Source organism: Schistocerca americana, chromosome 10 (assembly GCF_021461395.2).
Source record: "Schistocerca americana isolate TAMUIC-IGC-003095 chromosome 10, iqSchAmer2.1, whole genome shotgun sequence".
NCBI classification, from domain to species: Eukaryota; Metazoa; Arthropoda; class Insecta; order Orthoptera; family Acrididae; genus Schistocerca; species Schistocerca americana.
In genome coordinates this window covers 99,382,100-99,403,360 of record NC_060128.1, presented here as the reverse complement: position 1 = coordinate 99,403,360, position 21,261 = coordinate 99,382,100, and the positions used below count along the sequence as shown (strand labels likewise).

The 21,261-nt window shown below is 44.5% G+C and overlaps 1 protein-coding gene across 2 annotated transcripts in view; it reads left to right on the top strand.

Annotated features, from left to right (window-relative positions):
* The window catches only part of LOC124552600 (natterin-3-like), a 134,445-nt gene that overhangs the window by 8,736 nt on the left and 104,448 nt on the right, over nucleotides 1-21,261 (top strand). The window contains exon 2 of one of the 2 annotated variants that reach the window (XM_047126926.1): nucleotides 14,909-14,953. The exons of the other annotated variant lie outside the window; for it this stretch is intronic. Within the exon in view, the coding sequence (XP_046982882.1) occupies nucleotides 14,909-14,953 (45 nt within the window). The remainder of the gene's footprint in view (nucleotides 1-14,908; nucleotides 14,954-21,261) is intronic. 2 annotated transcript variants of the gene reach the window in all.

The following is a 21,261-nucleotide window of genomic DNA, read 5'->3' as shown; positions in this document are numbered from 1 at the left end:
TTGACCAAGAAGCCACGGTGAGAACTATGTATGGAACAACGAAATGGATAAAGATTCAGAAAGGGGTCCGGCAAGGCTGCATACTGTCACCGTACTTATTCAATCTGTATGCAGAACATGTTATGAGGAATGTGAGGCTAGATGAAGGAGAAACAGGAATTAAAATAGCTGGAATAAATATAAACAACCTCAGGTACGCGGATGATACGATCCTGTTGGCAGAAAGTGAAGAAGAATTGAGAACACTCTTACTGAAGGTGAAAGGCGAAAGTGAAAAGGCCGGTCTTATGTTGAATGTGAAGAAAACGAAAATTATGGCAACTATACCTACCAATTCGTGGGATATAGCAGGAGAAACCATGGAGGTAGTGACCACATTCAGTTATCTCAGTTCCCAGATCTCTGCTGATGGCGACTGCAGCCATGAAATCCGGAGACTCCTGTTGCTCGGTAGACAGGCGATGTCAAACCTTGACAAGGTTATAAGGTCCAGAGATATAACACTAGCAACAAAGATCCGTATTGTGAGGGCTATGGTCTTTCCAGTTGTGATGTACGGATGTGAGACCTGGACCATTAGAAAGGCTGAACGGCGAAGAATTGACTCCTTCGAATTGTGGTGTTGGAGGAAACTTCTTAAGAGTTCCATGGACTGCAAAGAGAACCAACAGATCAATATTGGAGCAAATTAAACCAGATTTCTCCCTTGAAGGTCTAATGTTAAAACAAAAGCTGACCTACTTTGGACACACAATGCGAAGGTATGCCTCGCTGGAAAAAACATTAATGCTGGGGAAGATTGAAGGAACTGGAAGAAGAGGACGTCAGAGGATGAGATGGATCCATGGCATCACGGAAGCAATGTGTTCCAACCTGGAAGGTCTACGGGAGAAAGTGCAAGATAGGAAAAAGTGGCGTGATTTGGTTCATGGGGTCACGAAGAGTCGGAACCGACTAAACGAATAGAGAGAGAGATGTATTACGTTTGCACTGTTTACTTTTATCGTAGTGGTTTTATGCCTGCCATTTGACTTTAGATATGCCTTACTTTACTCAATGTCCGTTCTTTCTCTACCTTCCTGTCTTTTTCATTGCCTTCCAAATCGCTCCGATATACGAGCCACAACACATGTCTACGTAATCACGCCTGTTGTTGGGGCAGCATCTGATGCCCTTAATTCCTCCCGCCGATAATTATTCATTGTTAGCATTTCCTACCACATTAAAAAAGAGTCTGGGGAGAACAGCCGGAGACAGCGGTCATGTGTTTGTGTCAGTTTTGTGTGTATGATTGTATGTAGGCCTATGTGTATGTGTACTTTGCTTCCTTTCAGAAGAAGGCTTGGGCTGAAAACTTTTCGTATTGTGTGCATGCGAGTAGCAATCTTTCCGTTTCACAGTCCAATTGTTCCCCATGAAATTTGTTGTAAATAATCCTCTGCACTTCAACAGGGTCATTGTTTTACAAAATTACAGTACCAGAAGAAAAAAATATCATTCGTTACGCCACATTATGGCACTTATCTGTACCACAAATAGGGGTTCACAATGCTGAAGCCTGAAGTTTTGATCACTTACTCATTGATATAAAATGCTTGACAAACAGGAAAGTGAAATTTTGAAACTAAACTGAAAATGTTTCTCTTTGACAACTCATATTTCGCAGAAGATTACCTATTACTCTAACGTGTAAATGGTGATAGGCAGAAATTACTGACTAAGATCTGTCATTAAAAAAAAAAAAAACGAAAAAACTGACAAATGATCAGCATGGAGGCATATTTACAAAAAAATTATGTCAGTGCATAATGATACGTTCAACATCATTACAATTTATGGTGCAAATGATACATGGAAAATGAAACTAAGTAAGCCGGCCGAAGTGGCCGTGCGGTTAAAGGCGCTGCAGTCTGGAACCGCAAGACCGCTACGGTCGCAGGTTCGAATCCTGCCTCGGGCATGGATGTTTGTGATGTCCTTAGGTTAGTTAGGTTTAACTAGTTCTAAGTTCTAGGGGACTAATAACCTCAGCAGTTGAGTCCCATAGTGCTCAGAGCCATTTGAACCATTTTTTTTAAACTAAGTAACTAACTATTGGTATGTCACAAAGCGTGGTGGAGGCTTACATACATTGAAAAGCTCAAAATGAAATTCAAAAGGAAAATCGAGCAGGTGGTCAAAGTACAAGTACGAGCGTAATCCTAAAAGTAAGGTCTCCTGTTTTTTTATAGGTACATAGACCTGTTTATTTCTACAGTGGTTTACATCAGTTTACAGCTTCAACATTTAGCTATTTTTCGACACAATCTCCATTTCTGTCGATGCATTTTTGTAGACGCTGGTGCAGTTTTTGTACGTCTATGTCATACCAGCTCGCCGCCATGCTGTTCAGAAAGTTATGAACCTCTTCTTTCACCTCGTCTTCGGAGCTGAATCGCTTTCCGGCCAAATGTTCTTTTAACCTAGGGAACAGGTGATAGTCACTGGGCGCCAAGTCAGGACTATAGGGTGGGTGGGTGATTATATTCCACTGAAACTGTTGCAGGAGAGCAACGGCTTGCCGAGCGATGTGTGGGCGAGCGTTGTCATGGAGAATGTGTACGCCCTTGCCCAACATTCCTCTTCTCCGGTTCTGAGTTTTTTCAGAGTCTCACATTACCTGTTAGCGTTAATTATGGTCCCAGCGATTCAGCTCCGACGACGAGGTGGGAGAAGAGGTTCATAACTTTCTGAACAGCGTGGCGGCGAGCTGGTATGACATGACCATACAAAAACTGCCACAGCGTCTACAAAAAAGCATCGATAGAAGTGGTGATTATGTCGAAAAATAACTAAATGTTCAAGCTGTAAACTGATGTAAACCATTGTAGAAATAAACAGGTCTATGTACTTATAAAAAATAGGAGACTTTACTTTTGGGATTACCCTCCGACAGATAGTCCGGGGAAGAAACAAATAGGCTGCTGGTGGAAAGGTGGAATTATATGTTACACAGTTCGGGCTACCATTACTTAGAAGTGACTTACATACATGTTAAAGCTAAATATCTGTTTTATGGGGTCTTAACAGTTTGACACCTTTCCCTTAATCACGTTTATAAGCTTTCCAAAATGCTGGAAGTTGTTTAAAAAATCATGTGGTTTTGTTACCATGTAAATGGCTGTTGTCGGGCACACACTGAGTGACGTATCATAGGAAAGGTTTCAAAGTGAGAAGATGTATAAACTAATGTACTAACAATCTAATAAAGGAAGAACTCTATTCTGCATGGACGTATACTTGTATGCAGTTCTGTTTCTTTGAATTTCAACAATTGATCTCTTTGTTGCCATGCGTAAGACACGACACATGCCTCAAATGGTTCAGATGGCTCTGAGCACTATGGGACTTAACATATGAGCTCATCAGTCCCCTAGACTTAGAACTACTTAAACCTAACTAACCTAATGACATCACACACAACCATGCCCCAGGCAGGATTCGAACCTGCGACCGCGGCGGTCGCACGGTTCCTGCCTGAAGCGCCTAGAACCGCTCGGCCACTTCGGCCGGCACACATGCCTCACTTCTTTGTTTATTGCACACGTTTATGGGCTAACAAAGAACACATAAATAACGTTTTCCCAAACGTGAACGTTAGAAGTATTGTGCGTACTAGTTGAAAGCTGAAACTAACAGTTCGCAAACAAGCATTTGTGTCGGAGTTCCAGCTTCATTTGCCATCTATACAAGTATAGTGAAAGTGGAATTAAATGCATTACGAAAGCATCCTTTTCACGTTACATCCTTATGTTTTTGGTTATTCGAAATCTATCAATGTAACCAAGTTACGTTAACGAGACCAAATGTGTCGTATTACTAGAGCTAATACGCCTTCGAGGACTGAAAAACATTGGAAATTCCCGTCCTGTCACTATGTTATTCATGCAAGCACTGTAATTCTTCGTATTTAAAACAGTTATTGCATGCGTACGACAGAAATAATGAGCAAGAAGCTATCGTAAACAATAGTCTGCTAATGTTTTAGACTCGACATTTACTGTTTATCTCCGGGAAAACCGGCAGTATACAGCAGACATAAGCACTAATTTTCCCGGTCTTCATAGAGCTGCAAAAGGAAGCCTACAAACATCTTAAAAAAATAGGAATCTACACACACGTGGCAAAAAGCTAAGTAAAGTTTTGAATGAGCAAACAGAACTGAAAAATAAAGTACTTTTGTGACATCTTTGACGAAATTGTAAAGATAGTGATAGAGGATTTAGATCAAAAGACGGTTCTAAATTTTACATACGATATAAATCGATTTTCGTCAAAGATATAAAATTAGTAAAAAACCATATTTATGACACACAAAGAAATACAGTATCGTAGTGGTCATGCTCAAGTAAGACAAGACAGAAGTTGATCACAAATGAAAACTAACATTTACGATCCTGTAAGATAAGTAAAAATTATACACACAAGCATATACAGGGTGTTATAAAAAGGTACGGCCAAACTTTCAGGAAACATTCCTCACACACAAAGAAAGAAAATATGTTATGTGGACATGTGTCCGGAAACGCTTACTTTCCATGTTAGAGCTCATTTTATTACTTCTCTTCAAATCACATTAATCGTGGAATGGAAACACACAGCAACAGAACGTACCAGCGTGACTTCAAACACTTTGTTACAGGAAATGTTCAAAATGTCCTCCGCTAGCGAGGATACATGCTTCCACCCTCCGTTGCATGGAATCCCTGATGCGCTGATGCAGGCCTGGAGAATGGCGTATTGTATCACAGCCGTCCACAATACGACCACGAAGAGTCTCTACATTTGGTACCGGGGTTGCGTAGACAAGACCTTTCAAATGCCCCCATAAATTAAAGTCAAGAGGGTTGAGGTCAGGAGAGCGTGGAGGCCACGGAATTGGTCCGCCTCTACCAATCCATCGGTCACCGAATCTGTTGTTGAGAAGCGTACGAACATATGGACAGAAATGTGCAGGACCTCCATCGTACATGAACCACATGTTGTGTCGTACTCGTAAAGGCACATGTTGTAGCAGCACAGGTAGAGTATCCCCTATGAAATCATGATAACGTGCTCCATTGAGCGTAGGTGGGAGAACATGGGGCCCAATCAAGACAATGCCTGCCCAAACGTTCACAGAAAATCTGTATTGATGACCTGATTGCACAATTGCGTGCGGATTCTCGTCAGCCCACACATGTTGATTGTGAAAATTTACAATTTGATCACGTTGGAATGAAGCCTCATGCGTAAAGACAACATTTGCACTGAAATGAGGATTGACACATTGTTGGATGAACCATTCGCAGAAGTGTACCCGTGGAGGCCAATCAGCTGCTGATAGTGCCTGCACACGCTGTACATTGTGCGGAAACAACTGGTTCTCCCGTAGCACTCTCCATACAGTGACGTGGTCAACGTTACCTTGTACAGCAGCAACTTCTCTGACGCTGACATTAGGGTTATCGTCAACTGCACGAAGAATTGCCTCGTCCATTGCAGGTGTCCTCGTCCTTCTAGGTCTTCCCCAGTCGCGAGTCATAGGCTGGAATGTTCCGTGCTCCCTAAGACGCCGATCAATTGCTTCGAACGTCTTCCTGTCGGGACACCTTCGTTCTGGAAATCTGTCTCGATACAAACGTACCGCGCCACGGCTATTGCACCGTGCTAATCCATACATCAAATGGGCATCTGCCAACTCCGCATTTGTAAACATTGCACTGACTGCAAAACTACGTTCGTGATGAACACTAACTTGTTGATGCTACGTACCGATGTGCTCGATGCTAGTACTGTAGAGCAATGAGTCGCATGTCAACACAAGCACCGAAGTCAACATTACCTTCCTTCAATTGGGCCAACTGGCGGTGAATCGAGGAAGTACAGTACATACTGACGAAACTAAAATGAGCTCTAACATGGAAATTAAGCGTTTCCGGACACATGTCCACATAACATCTTTTTTTTATTTGTGTGTGAGGACTGTTTCCTGAAAGTTTGGCCGTACCTTTTTGTAACACCCTGTATACAGGCTGTTCGGAAATTCGCGTTACAAACTTGTAGGACTTGTAGAGGGGAGTAGAACATAATAAAGCTTTGACACGTTGGTATTACTACAGCACACGAGGAAAACCATACGACTGTTGATCGACCGCCGTGCCGTCCTCAGACATTGATCACCGGATGCGTTATGGGGAGTCGGGGTCGTCGCATCGAAGCCCCAGCCATCTTCGACGCTTAGAAGTTGGTACAATATTGCAGTGTCTGTGTTATTCTGATGACGCTGCACTGCGGCGACCACAGCCGTTACGAAACACGTCAGATGAATTCGCAATTGCGACTAATGACTACCACCAGCTGTAGAATGGAATGACGGTAATCAAAATTTTTGCCGGCCCGGGACTCGAACCAGGATTTCAACGTATGATTGACGACATTTGGATGATTGGATCAGGCTATGAGTCGTGCACGGAAAGCCTAATGAGCTCTAGGATATTTTGTGAGCACAGGTCTGCTTTTTAAGGTCGGATACGAAACCTTCACCCTTCCTCGTAGTCGTGGAGGTCTTGGACTAGCCCAGGTACGCGACCGAGCGGTGGCTATTTGTTGTTGTTGTTGTTGTTGTTTTTGTTGTGGTCTTCAGTCCTCAGACTGGTTTGATGCAGCTCTCCATGATACCCTATCCTGTGCGAGCTTCTTCATCTCCCAGTACTTATTGCAATCCACATCCTTCTGAACCTGCTTAGTGTATTCATCTCTTGGTCTACCTCTACGATTTTTACCCTCCACGCTGTCCTCCAATGCTCAATCCCTTGATGCCTGAGAACATGTCCTACTCGATGTTAACAAATTTCTCTTCTTCAGAAACGCTTTCCTTGCCATTGCCAGTGTACATTTTATATACTCTCTACTTCGACCATCATCAGTTATTTTGCTCCCCAAATAGCAAAACTCCTTTACTACTTTAAGGGTCTCATTTCCTAATCTAATTCCCTCAGCATCACCCGACTTAATTCGACTACATTCCATTATCCTCGTTTTGCTTTTGTTTATGTTCATCTTATATCCTCCTTTCAAGACACTGTCCATTCCGTTCAACTGCTCTTCCAAGTCCTTTGCTGTCTCTGATAGAATTACAATGTCATCGGCGAATCGCAAAGTTTTTATTTCTTCTCCATGGATTTTAATACGTACTCCGAATTTTTCTTTTGTTTCCTTTACTGCTTGCTCAATATACAGATTGAACAACATCGGGGAGAGGCTACAACCCTGTCTCACTCCCTTCCCAACCACTGCTTCCCTTTCATGCCCCTCGACTCTTATAACTGCCATCTGGTTTCTGTACAAATTGTAAATAGCCTTTCGCGCCCTGTATTTTACCCCTGCCACCTTTAGAATTTGAAAGAGAGTATTCCAGTCAACATTGTCAAAAGCTTTCTCTAAGACTACAAATGCTAGAAACGTAGGTTTGCCTTTCCTTAATCTTTGTTCTAAGATAAGTCGTAAGGTCAGTATTGCCTCACGTGTTCCAAAATTTCTACGGAATCCAAACTGATCTTCCCCGAGGTCGGCTTCTACTAGTTTTTCCTTTCGTCTGTAAAGAATTCGCGTTAATATTTTGCAGCTGTGACTTATGAAATTGATAGTTCGGTAATTTTCACATCTGTCAACACCTGCTTTCTTTGTGATAGGAATTATTATATTCTTCTTGAAGTTTGAGGGTATTTCGCCTGTATCATACATCTTGCTCACCAGATGGTAGAGTTTTGTCAGGACTGGCTTTCCCAAGGCCATCGGTAGTTCTAATGGAATGTTGTCTACTCCCGGGGCCTTGTTTCGACTCAAGTCCTTCAGTGCTGTGTCAAACTCTTCACGCAATATCATGTCTCCCATTTCATCTTCATCTACATCCTCTTCCATTTCCATAATATTGTCCTCAAGTACATCGCCCTTGTATGATTAGAACTGGGTTTCCATCTGAGCTCTTGATATTCATACAACTGGCTCTCTTTTCTCCAAAGGTCTCTTTAATTTTCCTGTAGGCAGTATCTACCTTACCCCTAGTGAGATAAGCCTCTACATCCTTACATTTGTTCTCTAGCCATCCCTGCTTAGCCATTTTGCACTTCCTGTCGATCTCATTTTAGAGACGTCTGTATTCCTTTTTGCCTGCTTCATTTACTGCATTTTTATATTTTCTCCTTTCATCAATTAAGTTCAATATCCCTTCTGTTATCCAAGGAGTTCTACTAGCCCTCGTCTTTTTACCTACTTGATCCTCTGCTGCCTTCACTACTTCATCCCTCAGAGCTACCCATCCTTCTTCTACTGCACTTCTTTCCCCCATTTCTCTCAATTGTTCCCTTATGCTCTCCCTGAAACTCTGTACAACCTCTGGTTCTTTCAGTTTATCCAGGTCCCATCTCCTGAAATTCCCACCTTTTAGCAGTTTCTTCAGTTTTAATCTACAGTTCATATCCAATAGATTGTGGTCAGAGTCCACATCTGCCCCTGGAAATGTCTTACAATTTAAAATCTGGTTCCTAAATCTCTGTCTTACCATTATATAATCTATCTGATACCTTCTAGTATCTCCAGGATTCTTCCATGTATACAACCTTCTTTCATGATTCTTGAACCAAGTGTTAGCTATGATTAAGTTATGTTCTGTGCAAAACTCTACCAGGCGGCTTCCTCTTTCATTTCTTAGCCCCAATCCATATTCACCTACTGTGTTTCCTTCTCTCCCTTTTCCTACTCTCGATTTCCAGTCACCCATGTCTATTAAATTTTCCTCTCCCTTCACTACCTGAATAATTTCTTTTATCTCATCATACATTTCTTCAATTTCTTCATCATCTGCCGAGCTAGTTGGCATAAAAACTTGTACTACTGTAGTAGGCGTGGGCTTCGTGTCTTATCTTGGCCACAATAAATGCGTTCATTATGCTGTTTGTAGTAGCTTACCCGCACTCCTATTTTGTTTATTCATCATTAAACCTACTCCTGCATTACCCCTATTTGATTTTGTATTTATAACCCTGTATTCACCTGACCAAAAGTCTTGTTCCTCCTGCCACCGAACTTCACTAATTCCCACTATATCTAACTTTAACCTATCCATTTACCTTTTCAAATTTTCTAATCTACCTGCCCGATTAAGGGATCTGACATTCCACGCTCCGATCCGTAGAATGCCAGTTTTCTTTTTCCTGATAACGACGTCCTCCTGAGTAGCCCCCGCCCGGAGATCCGAACGGGGGACTATTTTACCTCCGGAATATTTTACCCAAGAGGACGCCATCATCATTTATCCATACAGTAAAGCTGCATGCCCTCGGGAAAAATTATGGCTGTAGTTTCCCCTTGCTTTCAGCCGTTCGCAGTACCAACGCAGCAAGGCCGTTTTGGTTAATGTTGCAAGGCCAGGTCAGTCAATCATCCAGACTGTTGCCCCTGAAACTACTGAAAAGGCTGCTGCCCCTCTTCAGGAACCACACGTTTGTCTGGCCTCTCAACAGATACCCCTCCGTTGTGGTTGCACCTACGCTACGGCCATCTGTATCGCTGAGGCACGCAAGCCTCCCCACCAACGGCAAGGTCCATGGTTCATGGGGTGGCTGTTTATGTAACGACAATGATAAAGATGTGGACACGACACCGGACATGTCTGATGGGCTCCTTGATAGACGAACTCGCTCCACCGTCTCGTTCGGCTCCGGTAGCGGTGCCTCACACCTCACCATCGCTTGCCCATATGCGAACCTTTTTTGTGGAACACAGTTATGTACATACGGAACTACCGACTAGCAGGACGGCGACGGCACGTGATATACACTCCTGGAAATTGAAATAAGAACACCGTGAATTCATTGTCGCAGGAAGGGGAAACTTTATTGACACATTCCTGGGGTCAGATACATCACATGATCACACTGACAGAACCACAGGCACATAGACACAGGCAACAGAGCATGCACAATGTCGGCACTAGTACAGTGTATATCCACCTTTCGCAGCAATGCAGGCTGCTATTCTCCCATGGAGACGATCGTAGAGATGCTGGATGTAGTCCTGTGGAACGGCTTGCCATGCCATTTCCACCTGGCGCCTCAGTTGGACCAGCGTTCGTGCTGGACGTGCAGACCGCGTGAGACGACGCTTCATCCAGTCCCAAACATGCTCAATGGGGGACAGATCCGGAGATCTTGCTGGCCAGGGTAGTTGACTTACACCTTCTAGAGCACGTTGGGTGGCACGGGATGCATGCGGACGTGCATTGTCCTGTTGGAACAGCAAGTTCCCTTGCCGGTCTAGGAATGGTAGAACGATGGGTTCGATGATGGTTTGGATGTACCGTGCACTATTCAGTGTCCCCTCGACGATCACCAGTGGTGTATGGCCAGTGTAGGAGATCGCTCCCTACACCATGATGCCGGGTGTTGGCCCTGTGTGCCTCGGTCGTATGCAGTCCTGATTGTGGCGCTCACCTGCACGGCGCCAAACACGCATACGACCATCATTGGCACCAAGGCAGAAGCGACTCTCATCGCTGAACACGACACGTCTCCATTCGTCCCTCGATTCACGCCTGTCGCGACACCACTGGAGGCGGGCTGCACGATGTTGGGGCGTGAGCGGAAGACGGCCTAACGGTGTGCGGGACCGTAGCCCAGCTTCATGGAGACGGTTGCGAATGGTCCTCGCCGATACCCCAGGAGCAACAGTGTCCCTAATTTGCTGGGAAGTGGCGGTGCGGTCCCCTACGGCACTGCGTAGGATCCTACGGTCTTGGCGTGCATCCGTGCGTCGCTGCGGTCCGGTCCCAGGTCGACGGGCACGTGCACCTTCCGCCGACCACTGGCGACAACATCGATGTACTGTGGAGACCTCACGCCCCACGTGTTGAGCAATTCGGCGGTACGTACACCCGGCCTCCCGCATGCCCACTATACGCCCTCGCTCAAAGTCCGTCAACTGCACATACGGTTCACGTCCACGCTGTCGCGGCATGCTACCAGTGTTAAAGACTGTGATGGAGCTCCGTATGCCACGGCAAACTGGCTGACACTGACGGCGGCGGTGCACAAATTCTGCGCAGCTAGCGCCATTCGACGGCCAACACCGCGGTTCCTGGTGTGTCAGCTGTGCTGTGCGTGTGATCATTGCTGGTACAGCCCTCTCGCAGTGTCTGGAGCAAGTATGGTGGGTCTGACACACCGGTGTCAATGTGTTCTTTTTTCCATTTCCAGGAGTGTATATCACATCTTGACTCGACGACGGCCGAATAATGGCGTAGAGCGCCGCCAACCAACAGTTACGTGGTCAGTGGTATGGCGTACAGTGCACCACCCACGCCTTGATACGGGAACGCGCGCATTGTGGTATCAGGTGGTAAATGGGAAATACGTGACTCGTTCCAGGTTGCATAAAATTCACATGGCGGACGAGCCACTGTGTCCGCAGTGCAATGTCATAGACACAGAGGTAGACACAGAGGAGCATCGCCCGATATGCGGGCATTCGGCGGACGTATGGTGTTTGGTCAAAAAAAATTATCGCCTTCCTCCTTCAGGTGGGGCCGCAAGCAATAGAACCACGGCTACTACTTCTCCCAGATATGACATATTATCCCTGAACAAAGACAAACGCAGTGACTTGGATTCGAGGTTTGACTGTGCGTTATCTTTTCCGAGATGGCAGTAAGGATGTGCACGACTTTTGGGTCTTACTCACAGCTTATGAGACGTCCGAGATATCGAACATATTACGCAAATTTTTTTAGGGAGTGCCTTGCTTGATCCCCCACCCAGTTGGGGTGGCCTAGGTGGGAGAATGTAATTATTGCCTATAAGTATCAGAACAAGAAAGGACCAGGACAGTGGAGAGGATCCACCACCACACGTGAAGACGTACCCGACACCAAAGCGAGGTATAACTGGATTAGAGAGGTACGCGCCCAAAAGACGAACGTGGTCCGTTATTGTTTTGTACTGATAGAAGTAGGATATTTGTTTCACTATTATGTAAAAAAAAGTCCACTTACTTACGTTTCCCAGAAATATTTTATTTTATAAAGGTCATCGTCTTATATATTAAAAAATGCAAAAAAAGAAAATAAAAGGCACAACTCTTGATAAGCGGAAAACCCGTGATCGAATCCCAGTGTGGCATAAATTTTCATTGTCTTCATTGCACTCTACAGCTGATGGTGGTAGTCATTATTCCCACTGCGAATTCATCTGATGCGTTTAGAAGTTGGGGCCGATACGTCTCCATCCAACAGCTCCTCAGTTGGCCTCACGAGGATGAGGGCACCCTCCTCCAATGCTGCCACTGCAGAAAAATTCATAGCAACAGCGGGAATCGAACCACCGGTTCCTCGCATGAGGGTCTGTAGAGTTGACCAATTTTTTCGCATTCCTAATTATAAATAGCACTCCGTCTTCAGGCCACAAGTGGCCCATCGCGACCACCCGACCGCCGTGTCATCCTCAGTTAAAGATCCGGATAGGAGGGGCGTGGGGTCAGCACACTGTTCTCCCGGTCGTTATGATGGTTTTCTTGGACCGGAGTCGCTACTAGTCGGTTGAGTAGCTCCTCAGTTTGCATCACGAGGCTGAGTGCACCCCGAAAAATGGCAACTGGGCATGGCGGCCTGGATGGTCACCCATCGAAGTGCCGGCCTCGCCCCATAGCGCTTAACTTCGGTGATCTGACGGGGAGCGGTGTATCCACTGCGGCAAGGCCGCTGCCCTTAATTATGAAGGAACCCATAAAACAGGGGGTCTAGTTGCCGCCGCCAATTTGGCCCTAAAAACAAAAATGTCTGCACCACTTCAGGCGGTGGCCCTTAGCTAACCCAATCCCAACAGTTGTATCTTAACTAACAGGCGAACCCCCCATCGTACCCCCCTCAGATTTAGTTATAAGTTGGCACAGTGGATAAGCCTTGAAAAGCTGAACACAGATCAATCGAGCAAACAGGAAGAAGTTGTGTTGAACTATGAAAAAAATAAGCAAAATATACAAACTTAGTAGTCCATGCGCAAGATAGGCAACATCAAGGATAGCGTGAGCTCAGGAGTGCCGTGGTCCCGTGGTTAGCGTGAGCAGCTGCGGAGCGAGAGGCCCTTGGTTCAAGTCTTCCCTCGAGTGAAAAGTTTACTTTCTTTATTTTCGCAAAGTTATGATCTGTCCGTTCGTTCATTGACGTCTCTGTTCACTGTAATAAGTGTAGTGTGTGTTTTGCGACCGCACCGCAAAACCGTGCAGTTAGTAGACGAAAGGACGTGCCTCTCCAATGGGAATCGAAAACATTTGATCGCAAGGCCATAGGTCAACCGATTCCTCCACAGGAAAACACGTCTGATTTAATCTATACGACACTGGTGACGGCATGTGCGTCACATGACAGGAATATGTTGTCGACCCACCTAACTTGTACACTTGGCGAATGGGTAAAAAGATTCTTCTACCTTGCCCGATTTAGGTTTTCTTGTGAATGTAATAACCACTACCAAAAAAGTGTGTTTCGATGTTTGTTTATGTGTAGCGTCGCCGTACTACGGCGCAGCTACCTCGCATCGGGCGGACGGACGGACAGATAATAATTATCTGAAAATAAAAAATTAAATTTTTCACTCGAGGGAACACTTGAACCAAGGACCTTTCGGTCCGCAGCTGCTCGCGCTAACCACGGGACCACGGCGTTGGTGATCGCACAGTCTCCTTGATTTTACTTATGTTGCACATGAACTGCTCAGTTTGCGTATTTTGCTTATTTTTTTTCATAATTCCACACAACTTCTTCCTGTTTCCTCGATTGATCTGTGTTCAGTTTTTCAAGGCCTATCCACTGTGCCAACTTATACCTAAATCTGAGGGGGGTGCGATGGGGAGGTTCCTTTGTAAGAAAGGAGTGAGATGGTATAACAAGTGTAAGTAGCAGACAGTTTTTTTCCTCGGACCTGCGGAGTGAAGACCATGAAGCTGGACGTTTCAGTGGAGCAATCCCACGCATGTCTCCTCGGAATAAAGGGGTATACCGTTGGGGATTGTAGTATCAAAACATCTACAATTGCGCTTCAGATCTATTCGCCATTGCAGGGACATCCCGACTGCCCGGCGGGTCGTAGAAAGTACTCTAAAGGAAATTGCGAAAGTATTGCCTGTATTTCGCATTACGAACATTGCTGCAATGTCGTTCGTCTGTATAAGCCCGAGAAACTAGAATACTCTTCTCGCCATCCCCCCCCCCCCCCCCCCCCCCCTCTGTCTGATGTTTGAGTCAGGCATGTGTGTGTGTGTGTGTGTGTGTGTGTGTGTGTGTGTGTGTGTGTGTGTGTGTGTGTGTGTGTTGTCCTGAGCATAAGTTAGATTAAGCCTAGGGACCGATGATCTCAACAGTTTGGTCGCATAGGAACTTATCACAAATTTACAATTTTTTTCCCTTTTCTCGCAAGAAAATATCGAACTGCAAAGCCGCTGAAGCAATTCACAGAGTGAGTCTTCGGCTGTTGGTAGTACATGTCATCCTGGGAGAACATGGTTTGTGTTATTCGGTCAGGAGTGGCACGTGTAAGACCAATATTCGCTGGGCAAAGCGCCAGACGTTTGCTGCCGGGTCACAAATGAAGCGATGATCAGTCGACCAATCAGCAACGATGGTGGACCGCAGTATGCATTACGTACAGACAATTTTATCAACAACAAATGACTCATTTTAAAACAATAGCAATGTGACATTTCAATAGCGCTGTAACTAGAAGTTTCATTGCAAATTCCCCACTGCTTTTTGTTTTCCTCCCTTTCAGTTGCCCTGCAGTTCTCTGTGTGATATGGTAAGCACTTACGTGCTGATTTCTTCTTTCTCGTCAAATTCCAGGTTCCAGCTCGTCTTCCTCCTCCTCTTCATCTTCCGATAGTGATGGTACGTACCCATATTATGTCACTGTATGGTTTTGTGCTTGAATGGATGCGCTGAATCGCTTCCAGGTCTCGCAGTATTTGCTTTGGTACTGACAGAGTAAACTCGCTTCTTAGCTTCACTGTGCTGGTGCAGGAAAATAATATTGAGAAAGCTGCAATTAAAAGGTTGGAGAACAGCTTCCCTTCAGCATGCTTCCCTACTCACTACCCCACTGAAGCGATCACAGGCTGTGCAATTTTCACAATGCGAAATGAACCTAAGTCATACGCTAGTAAGCTGCCGTAGTTACAGTATAGGAGATTTCGGCCATCTAACTTAAAATGTTTCTACGTCGAGGAGGTAGTAGGGAAGTCATCGCCCGGTATGTGGCGGAGGGTACATTGTGTACCATGTCATTTCCCCAATCTTCTTTTCCTGTCCCGAATGGTGCGTGTCAAAAACGATTCCTGGCAACCTTCGCTTGAATACTGTTTTCTGATTTTTCCCCTCGCGGTCATTTAGCGGGATATTTGTAGAACTGATATTGTTGTTGTTGTTGTGGTGTTCAGTCCTGAGACAGATGCAGCTCTCCATGCTACCCTATCCTGTGCAAGTTCCTTCATCTCCCAGTACCTACTGCAACCTACATCCTTCTGAATCTGCTTAGTGTATTCATCTCTTGGTGTCCCTCTACGATTTTTTCCCTCCACGCTGCCCTCCAATGCTAAATTTGTGATCCCTTGATGCCTCAGAACATGTCCTACCAACCGATCCCTTCTTCTAGTCAAGTTGTGCCACAAACATCCTCCCCAATTCTATTCAATACCTCCTCATTAGTTATGTGATCTACCCATCTAATCTTCAGCGTTCTTCTGTAGCACCACATTTCGAAAGCTTCTATTCTCTTCCAGTCCAAACTATTTATCGTCCATGTTTCACTTGCGTACATGGCTACACTCCATACAAATACTTTCAGAAACGACTTCTTGACACTTAAATCTATACTCGATGTTAACAAATTTCTCTTCTTCAGAAACGCTTTCCTTGCCATTGCCAGTCCACATTTTATATCTTCTCTACTTCGACCATTATCAGTTATTTTGCTCCCCAAATAGCAAAACTCCTTTACTACTTTAAGGGTCTCATTTCCTAATCTAATTCCCTCAGCATCGCTCGACTTAATTCGACTACATTCCATGATCCTCGCTTTGCTTTTGTTGATGTTTATCTTATATCCTCTTTTCAAGACACTGTCCATTACGTTCAACTGCTCTTCCAGGTCCTTTGCTGTCTCTGACAGAATTACAATGTCATCGGCGAACCTCAATGTTTTTATTTCTTCTCCATGGATTTTAATACGTACTCCGAATTTTTCTTTTGTTTCCTTTACTGCTTGCTCAATATACAGATTGAATAACATTGGGGAAAGGCTACAACCCTGTCTCACTCTCTTCCCAACCACTGCTTCCCTTTCATGCCCCTCGGCTCTTATAACTGCCAACTGGTTTCTGTACAAATTGTAAATAGCCTTTCGCTCCCTGTATTTTACCCCTGCCACCTTCAGAATTTGAAAGAGATTATTCCAGTCAACATTGTCAAAAGCTTTCTCCAAGTCTACAAATACTAGAAACGTAGGTTTACCTTTTCTTAATCTAGCTTCTAAGATAAGTCGTAGGGTCAGTTTTGCCTCACGTGTTCCAACATTTCTACGGAATCCAAACTGATCTTCCCCGAGGTCTGCTTCTACCAGTTTTTCCATTCGTCTGTACAGAATTCGCGTTAGTATTTTGTAGCCGTGACTTATTAAACTGACAGTTCGGTAATTTTCACATCTGTCAACGCCTGCTTTCTTTGGGATAGGAATTATTATATTCTTCCTGAAGTCTGAGGGTATTTCGCCTGTCTCATACATTTTGCTCACGAGATGTTAGAGTTTTGGCAGGACTGGCTCTCCCAAGGCTGTCAGTAGTTCTAATGGAATGTTGTCTACTCCCGGGGCCTTGTTTCGACTTAGGTCTTTCAGTGCTCTATCAAATTCTTCACGCAGTATCATAAATCCCATTTCATCTTCATCTACGTCCTCTTTCATTTCCATAATATTGTCCTCAAGAAAATCGCCCTTGTATAGTCCCTCTATATACTCCTTCCACCTGTTGTGGCGTAACAAGACAGCCACGCCACTTGGAAGTAGCCGAAAGGCACGCGTTACACTCACGTAGACTAGAGATAGGTCTGAAACAGGATACGTAATGAATGCTATAAAGAAAAGTACGTAGCTCCTGGAATACTTAACTTTAATCCATCCTTGTGGTACATCGCTCTTGACGATACAAATGAGACTCTTTAGATACAAGCTATGTAAGGCTAATGGCGCCTTGCTAGGTCGTAGCCATGGACTTAGCTGAAGGCTATTCTAACTATCTGCTCTGCAAATGAGCGAGGCTTCGTCAGTGTGCATCGCTAGCTACGTCGTCCGTACAACTGGGGCGAGTGCTAGTCCGTCTCTCGAGACCTGCCGTGTGGTGGCGCTCGGTCTGCGATTACTGACAGTGGCGACACGCGGGTCCGACATGTACTAATGGACCGCGGCCGATTTAAAGCTACCACCTAGCAAGTGTGGTGTCTGGCGGTGACACCACACCACCTTTCCCTTCTTTGCTTAGAACTGGGTTTCCATCTGAGCCCTTGATATTCATACAAGTGGTTCTCTTTTCTCCAAAGGTCTCTTTAATTTTCCTATAGGCAGTATGTATCTTACCCCTTGTGAGGTAAGCCTCTACATCCATACATTTGTCCTCTAGCCGTGCCTGCTTAGCCAATTTGCACTTCCTGTCGATCTCATTTTCGCCTTCACTATAGGACGTTTGACTGACCGGAGGGGGACGTGACGCCGTTGCTGGGGTAACATAAATGGCGAGCCAGCTTTCCCTACCACGCCGCCAGCTGTTCTGCTGGTAAAACGCCCCTGTTGCCACACCATGAGTAAACAGTACCACGTGGTCTCCCGCATTAGATGCAGCGACGTTCCTCCGCTTTCGTTAAAAGTCGTATTTTCTGGCATTAAAGAGTTCTGTAGTCGACCGGTATTGTGAACAAGTGTTCAGTGCTGGCGTTGCATTAACAACAGTATAGTGCATCTGGATACGTGGTTTGGAATACAACTGTCGTCCAAGAACATGTTCACCGCTGGGAAGATAGCCTTTTGGTGCAAAACGTTCCTCGGAATTCGATAATAGTAATGGACGAAACGCCGTACCACTCTGTTATGATGCATAAAGCTCCAACAGTCGTTTTTTTCCGTATTTATTTGGTTTCAGCTATAACAGGAGTCTTTTTTTGTTTTTATTAATAGCAACAGTGCTATAATTTTTCGTTTTTAAATAAACCTTTTATGAAAAAGGAGTAATTTTTATCCGTAAAATCTGCATTGGTTCGAAATATAGCGTTATTATAGAAAATGAGAAAAGCTATCAGTGCTGTTTTAGTAACATTGGTGACACTAACGAAAGGAAAACAAATCAAAATGGTTCAAATGGCTCTGAGCACTATGGGACTTAACGTCTCAGGTCATCAGTCCCCTAGAGCTTAGAACTACTTAAACCTAACTAACCTCAGGACATCACACACATCCATGCCCGAGGCAGGATTCGAACCTGCGACCGTAGTAGTCGCGCGGTTCCAGACTGAAGCTCCTAGAACCTCTCTGGCACCAACTGCCGGCGAACGGAAAATACGTGGCATAAGAAATGGTATAGCACTGCTGAGACAATGTGTGCTTAGACACGGTGCAGAAAAAGTTTAAAGTCCTGTGACTTGGTCATCTATTTCTCCACTGCCATATCAGCTGCGTAATGGTAATTGCCAGTGTATTATCATATTACACGAATGGAGTCGCATTTAGTTTCGACAAAATTCGTTTATGTAAGCGAGGATACATGTTTTGACGATGACTTGGGTTCTACTCAAATCTAACGATTTATAATAATTGTAACGCTTGATAATGGCCTAAAGCCGAAATCTAGATTGTGAAATAAAACCTGGCGGTTATATCTTTAAAAAAAATTAATGTACCTGTTACCGTGTGTCGTGGCTTAAGGAACGCGCGTACGACTGTTACGTAAGACTTACTTCCACCTGGTCTATGCGGTAATTTCTCGCTGCCATCGCCGGGAATCGGCTGTATTGCATAACGGCGCGAACCATAGTCTGCGTATATAAAGTACAATGCTTCTTTCGCTTTAAAAGATGAAAGATTTGTCTGCCGTTTCAATGGAACAGATAAAGAGAAAGCAAATTATCGTAACAGTAATAAATTAAAAACTCATTCATAGTATACAATAAAAATAGAAACTAACTGATCCGCTACCATTGTCTGCATAATTTGTCTTTATCTGCTTGTAACGCTTGAAAATGGACAGATTAATACGAAAAACAGAATTCTTCAACCACAGTTTTCACCCTTCAGCATTGACTATTTGAAACGCCCAAATAGTGACATGATCCCCGATTACAACAGGATTTTTGAGAAAAGTTTTAAGAAATTGGAATCAACAGCATCCCAAAGAAAGCAGGTGTCGACAGGTGTGAAAATTACCGAACTATCAGATTGATAAGTCACGGCTGCAAAACACTGACACGAATTCTTTACAGACGAATGGAAAAACTGGTAGAAGCCGACCTCGGGGAAGATCAGTTTGTAATCCATAGAAATGTTGGAACACGCGAGGCAATACTGACCCTAAGACTTAACCTTAGAAGCTAGATCAAGGAAAGGCAAACATACGTTTATAGCATTTGTAGACATAGAGAAAGCTTTTGACATTGTTGACTGGAATGCTCTGTTTCAAATTCTGAAGGTGGCAGAGGTGAAATACAAGGAGCAAACGGCTATTTAAAGTTTGTATAGAAACCAGATGGCAGTTGTAAGATTGGAGGGGGGCGAAAGGGAAGCAGTGGTTGGGAATGGAGTGAGACAGGGTTGTAGCCTCTCCCCGATGTTATTCAAGCTGTATACTGATCAATCACTAATGGAAGTAAAAGAAAAATTTGGAGTATGGATTAAAATTCTTGAAGAAGAAATAAAAACTTTGAGGTTTGCCGGTAACATTGTAATTCTGTCAGAGACAGCAAAGGACCTGGAAGAGCAGTTGAACGGAATGGACAGTGTCTTGAAAGGAGGATATAAGATGATCATCAATAAAAGCTGTAGTGTTGGCAGAAGAGCCAACACCGAGTTACTAGTGGATGCAGAAATGCACGCGTTTTAGCTCACGCAGGCTGGCGTGAGGAGGGAAGAACTATACTGACGTGAGGTCAGGAACATGACAAGGAATTAGAATTCAGAAAGCGGACGTAATTAGTGTGATACGTAACTTTAATCCATTAATGATGAACGTCGCTCTTGACGGTACATGATTCGCAATATTGTCTGTTCAGAATTCATTCTAATTACTGAATATGGCGCGTTGCTAGGTCGTAGCAAATGGCGTAGCTGAAGGCTATGCTAAACTGTCGTCTCTGCAATTGAGAGCGTACGTATGCAGTGGACCGTCGCTAGCAAAGTCGGCTGTTCAACTGGGGCGAGTGCTAGGGAGTCTGTCTAGACTAGACCTGCCGTGTGGCGGCGCTCGGTCTGCATCACTGATAGTGGCGACACGCGGGTCCGACGTATACTAACGGACCGCGGCCGATTTAAAGGCTACCATCTAGCAAGTGTTGTGTCTGGCGGTGACACCACAAAAGCAAAACGTGGATGTAGCCGAATTAAATCAGGCGATGCTGAAGGATTTAGACTAGGAAATGAGACAGTTAAAGTAGTAGATGAATTTTGCTGTCTGGGATGCAAAATTACGGATGATGGTCGAAGTAGGGAGGATATAAAATGTAGGCTGGCTATGCAAGAAAAGCGTTTGTGAAGGAGAGAAATTTGTTAACATTGAGAATAGATTTAAGTGTCAGGAAGTCTTTTCTAAAAGTATTTGTATGGAGTGAAGCCCTGTATGGAAATGAAACATAGACGATAAATAGTTTAGACAAGAAAATAGAAGCTTTCGAAATGTGATGCTACAGAAGAATGCTGCAGATTAGATGGGTAGACCACGTAACTAATGAGGAGGTACTGAACAGAATTGGGGAGAAGAGAAATTTGTGGCACAACTTGACTAGAAGAAGGGACTGGTTGGTAGGACACATTTTCAGGCGTCAAGGTATCACCAATTTGGTATTGGAGGGAAGCGTGGAGGGTAAAAATCGTAGAGGGAGACCAACTGATGAATACATTAAGCAGATTCTGAAGGACGTAGGTTGCAGTAGGTACTCGGAGATGAACG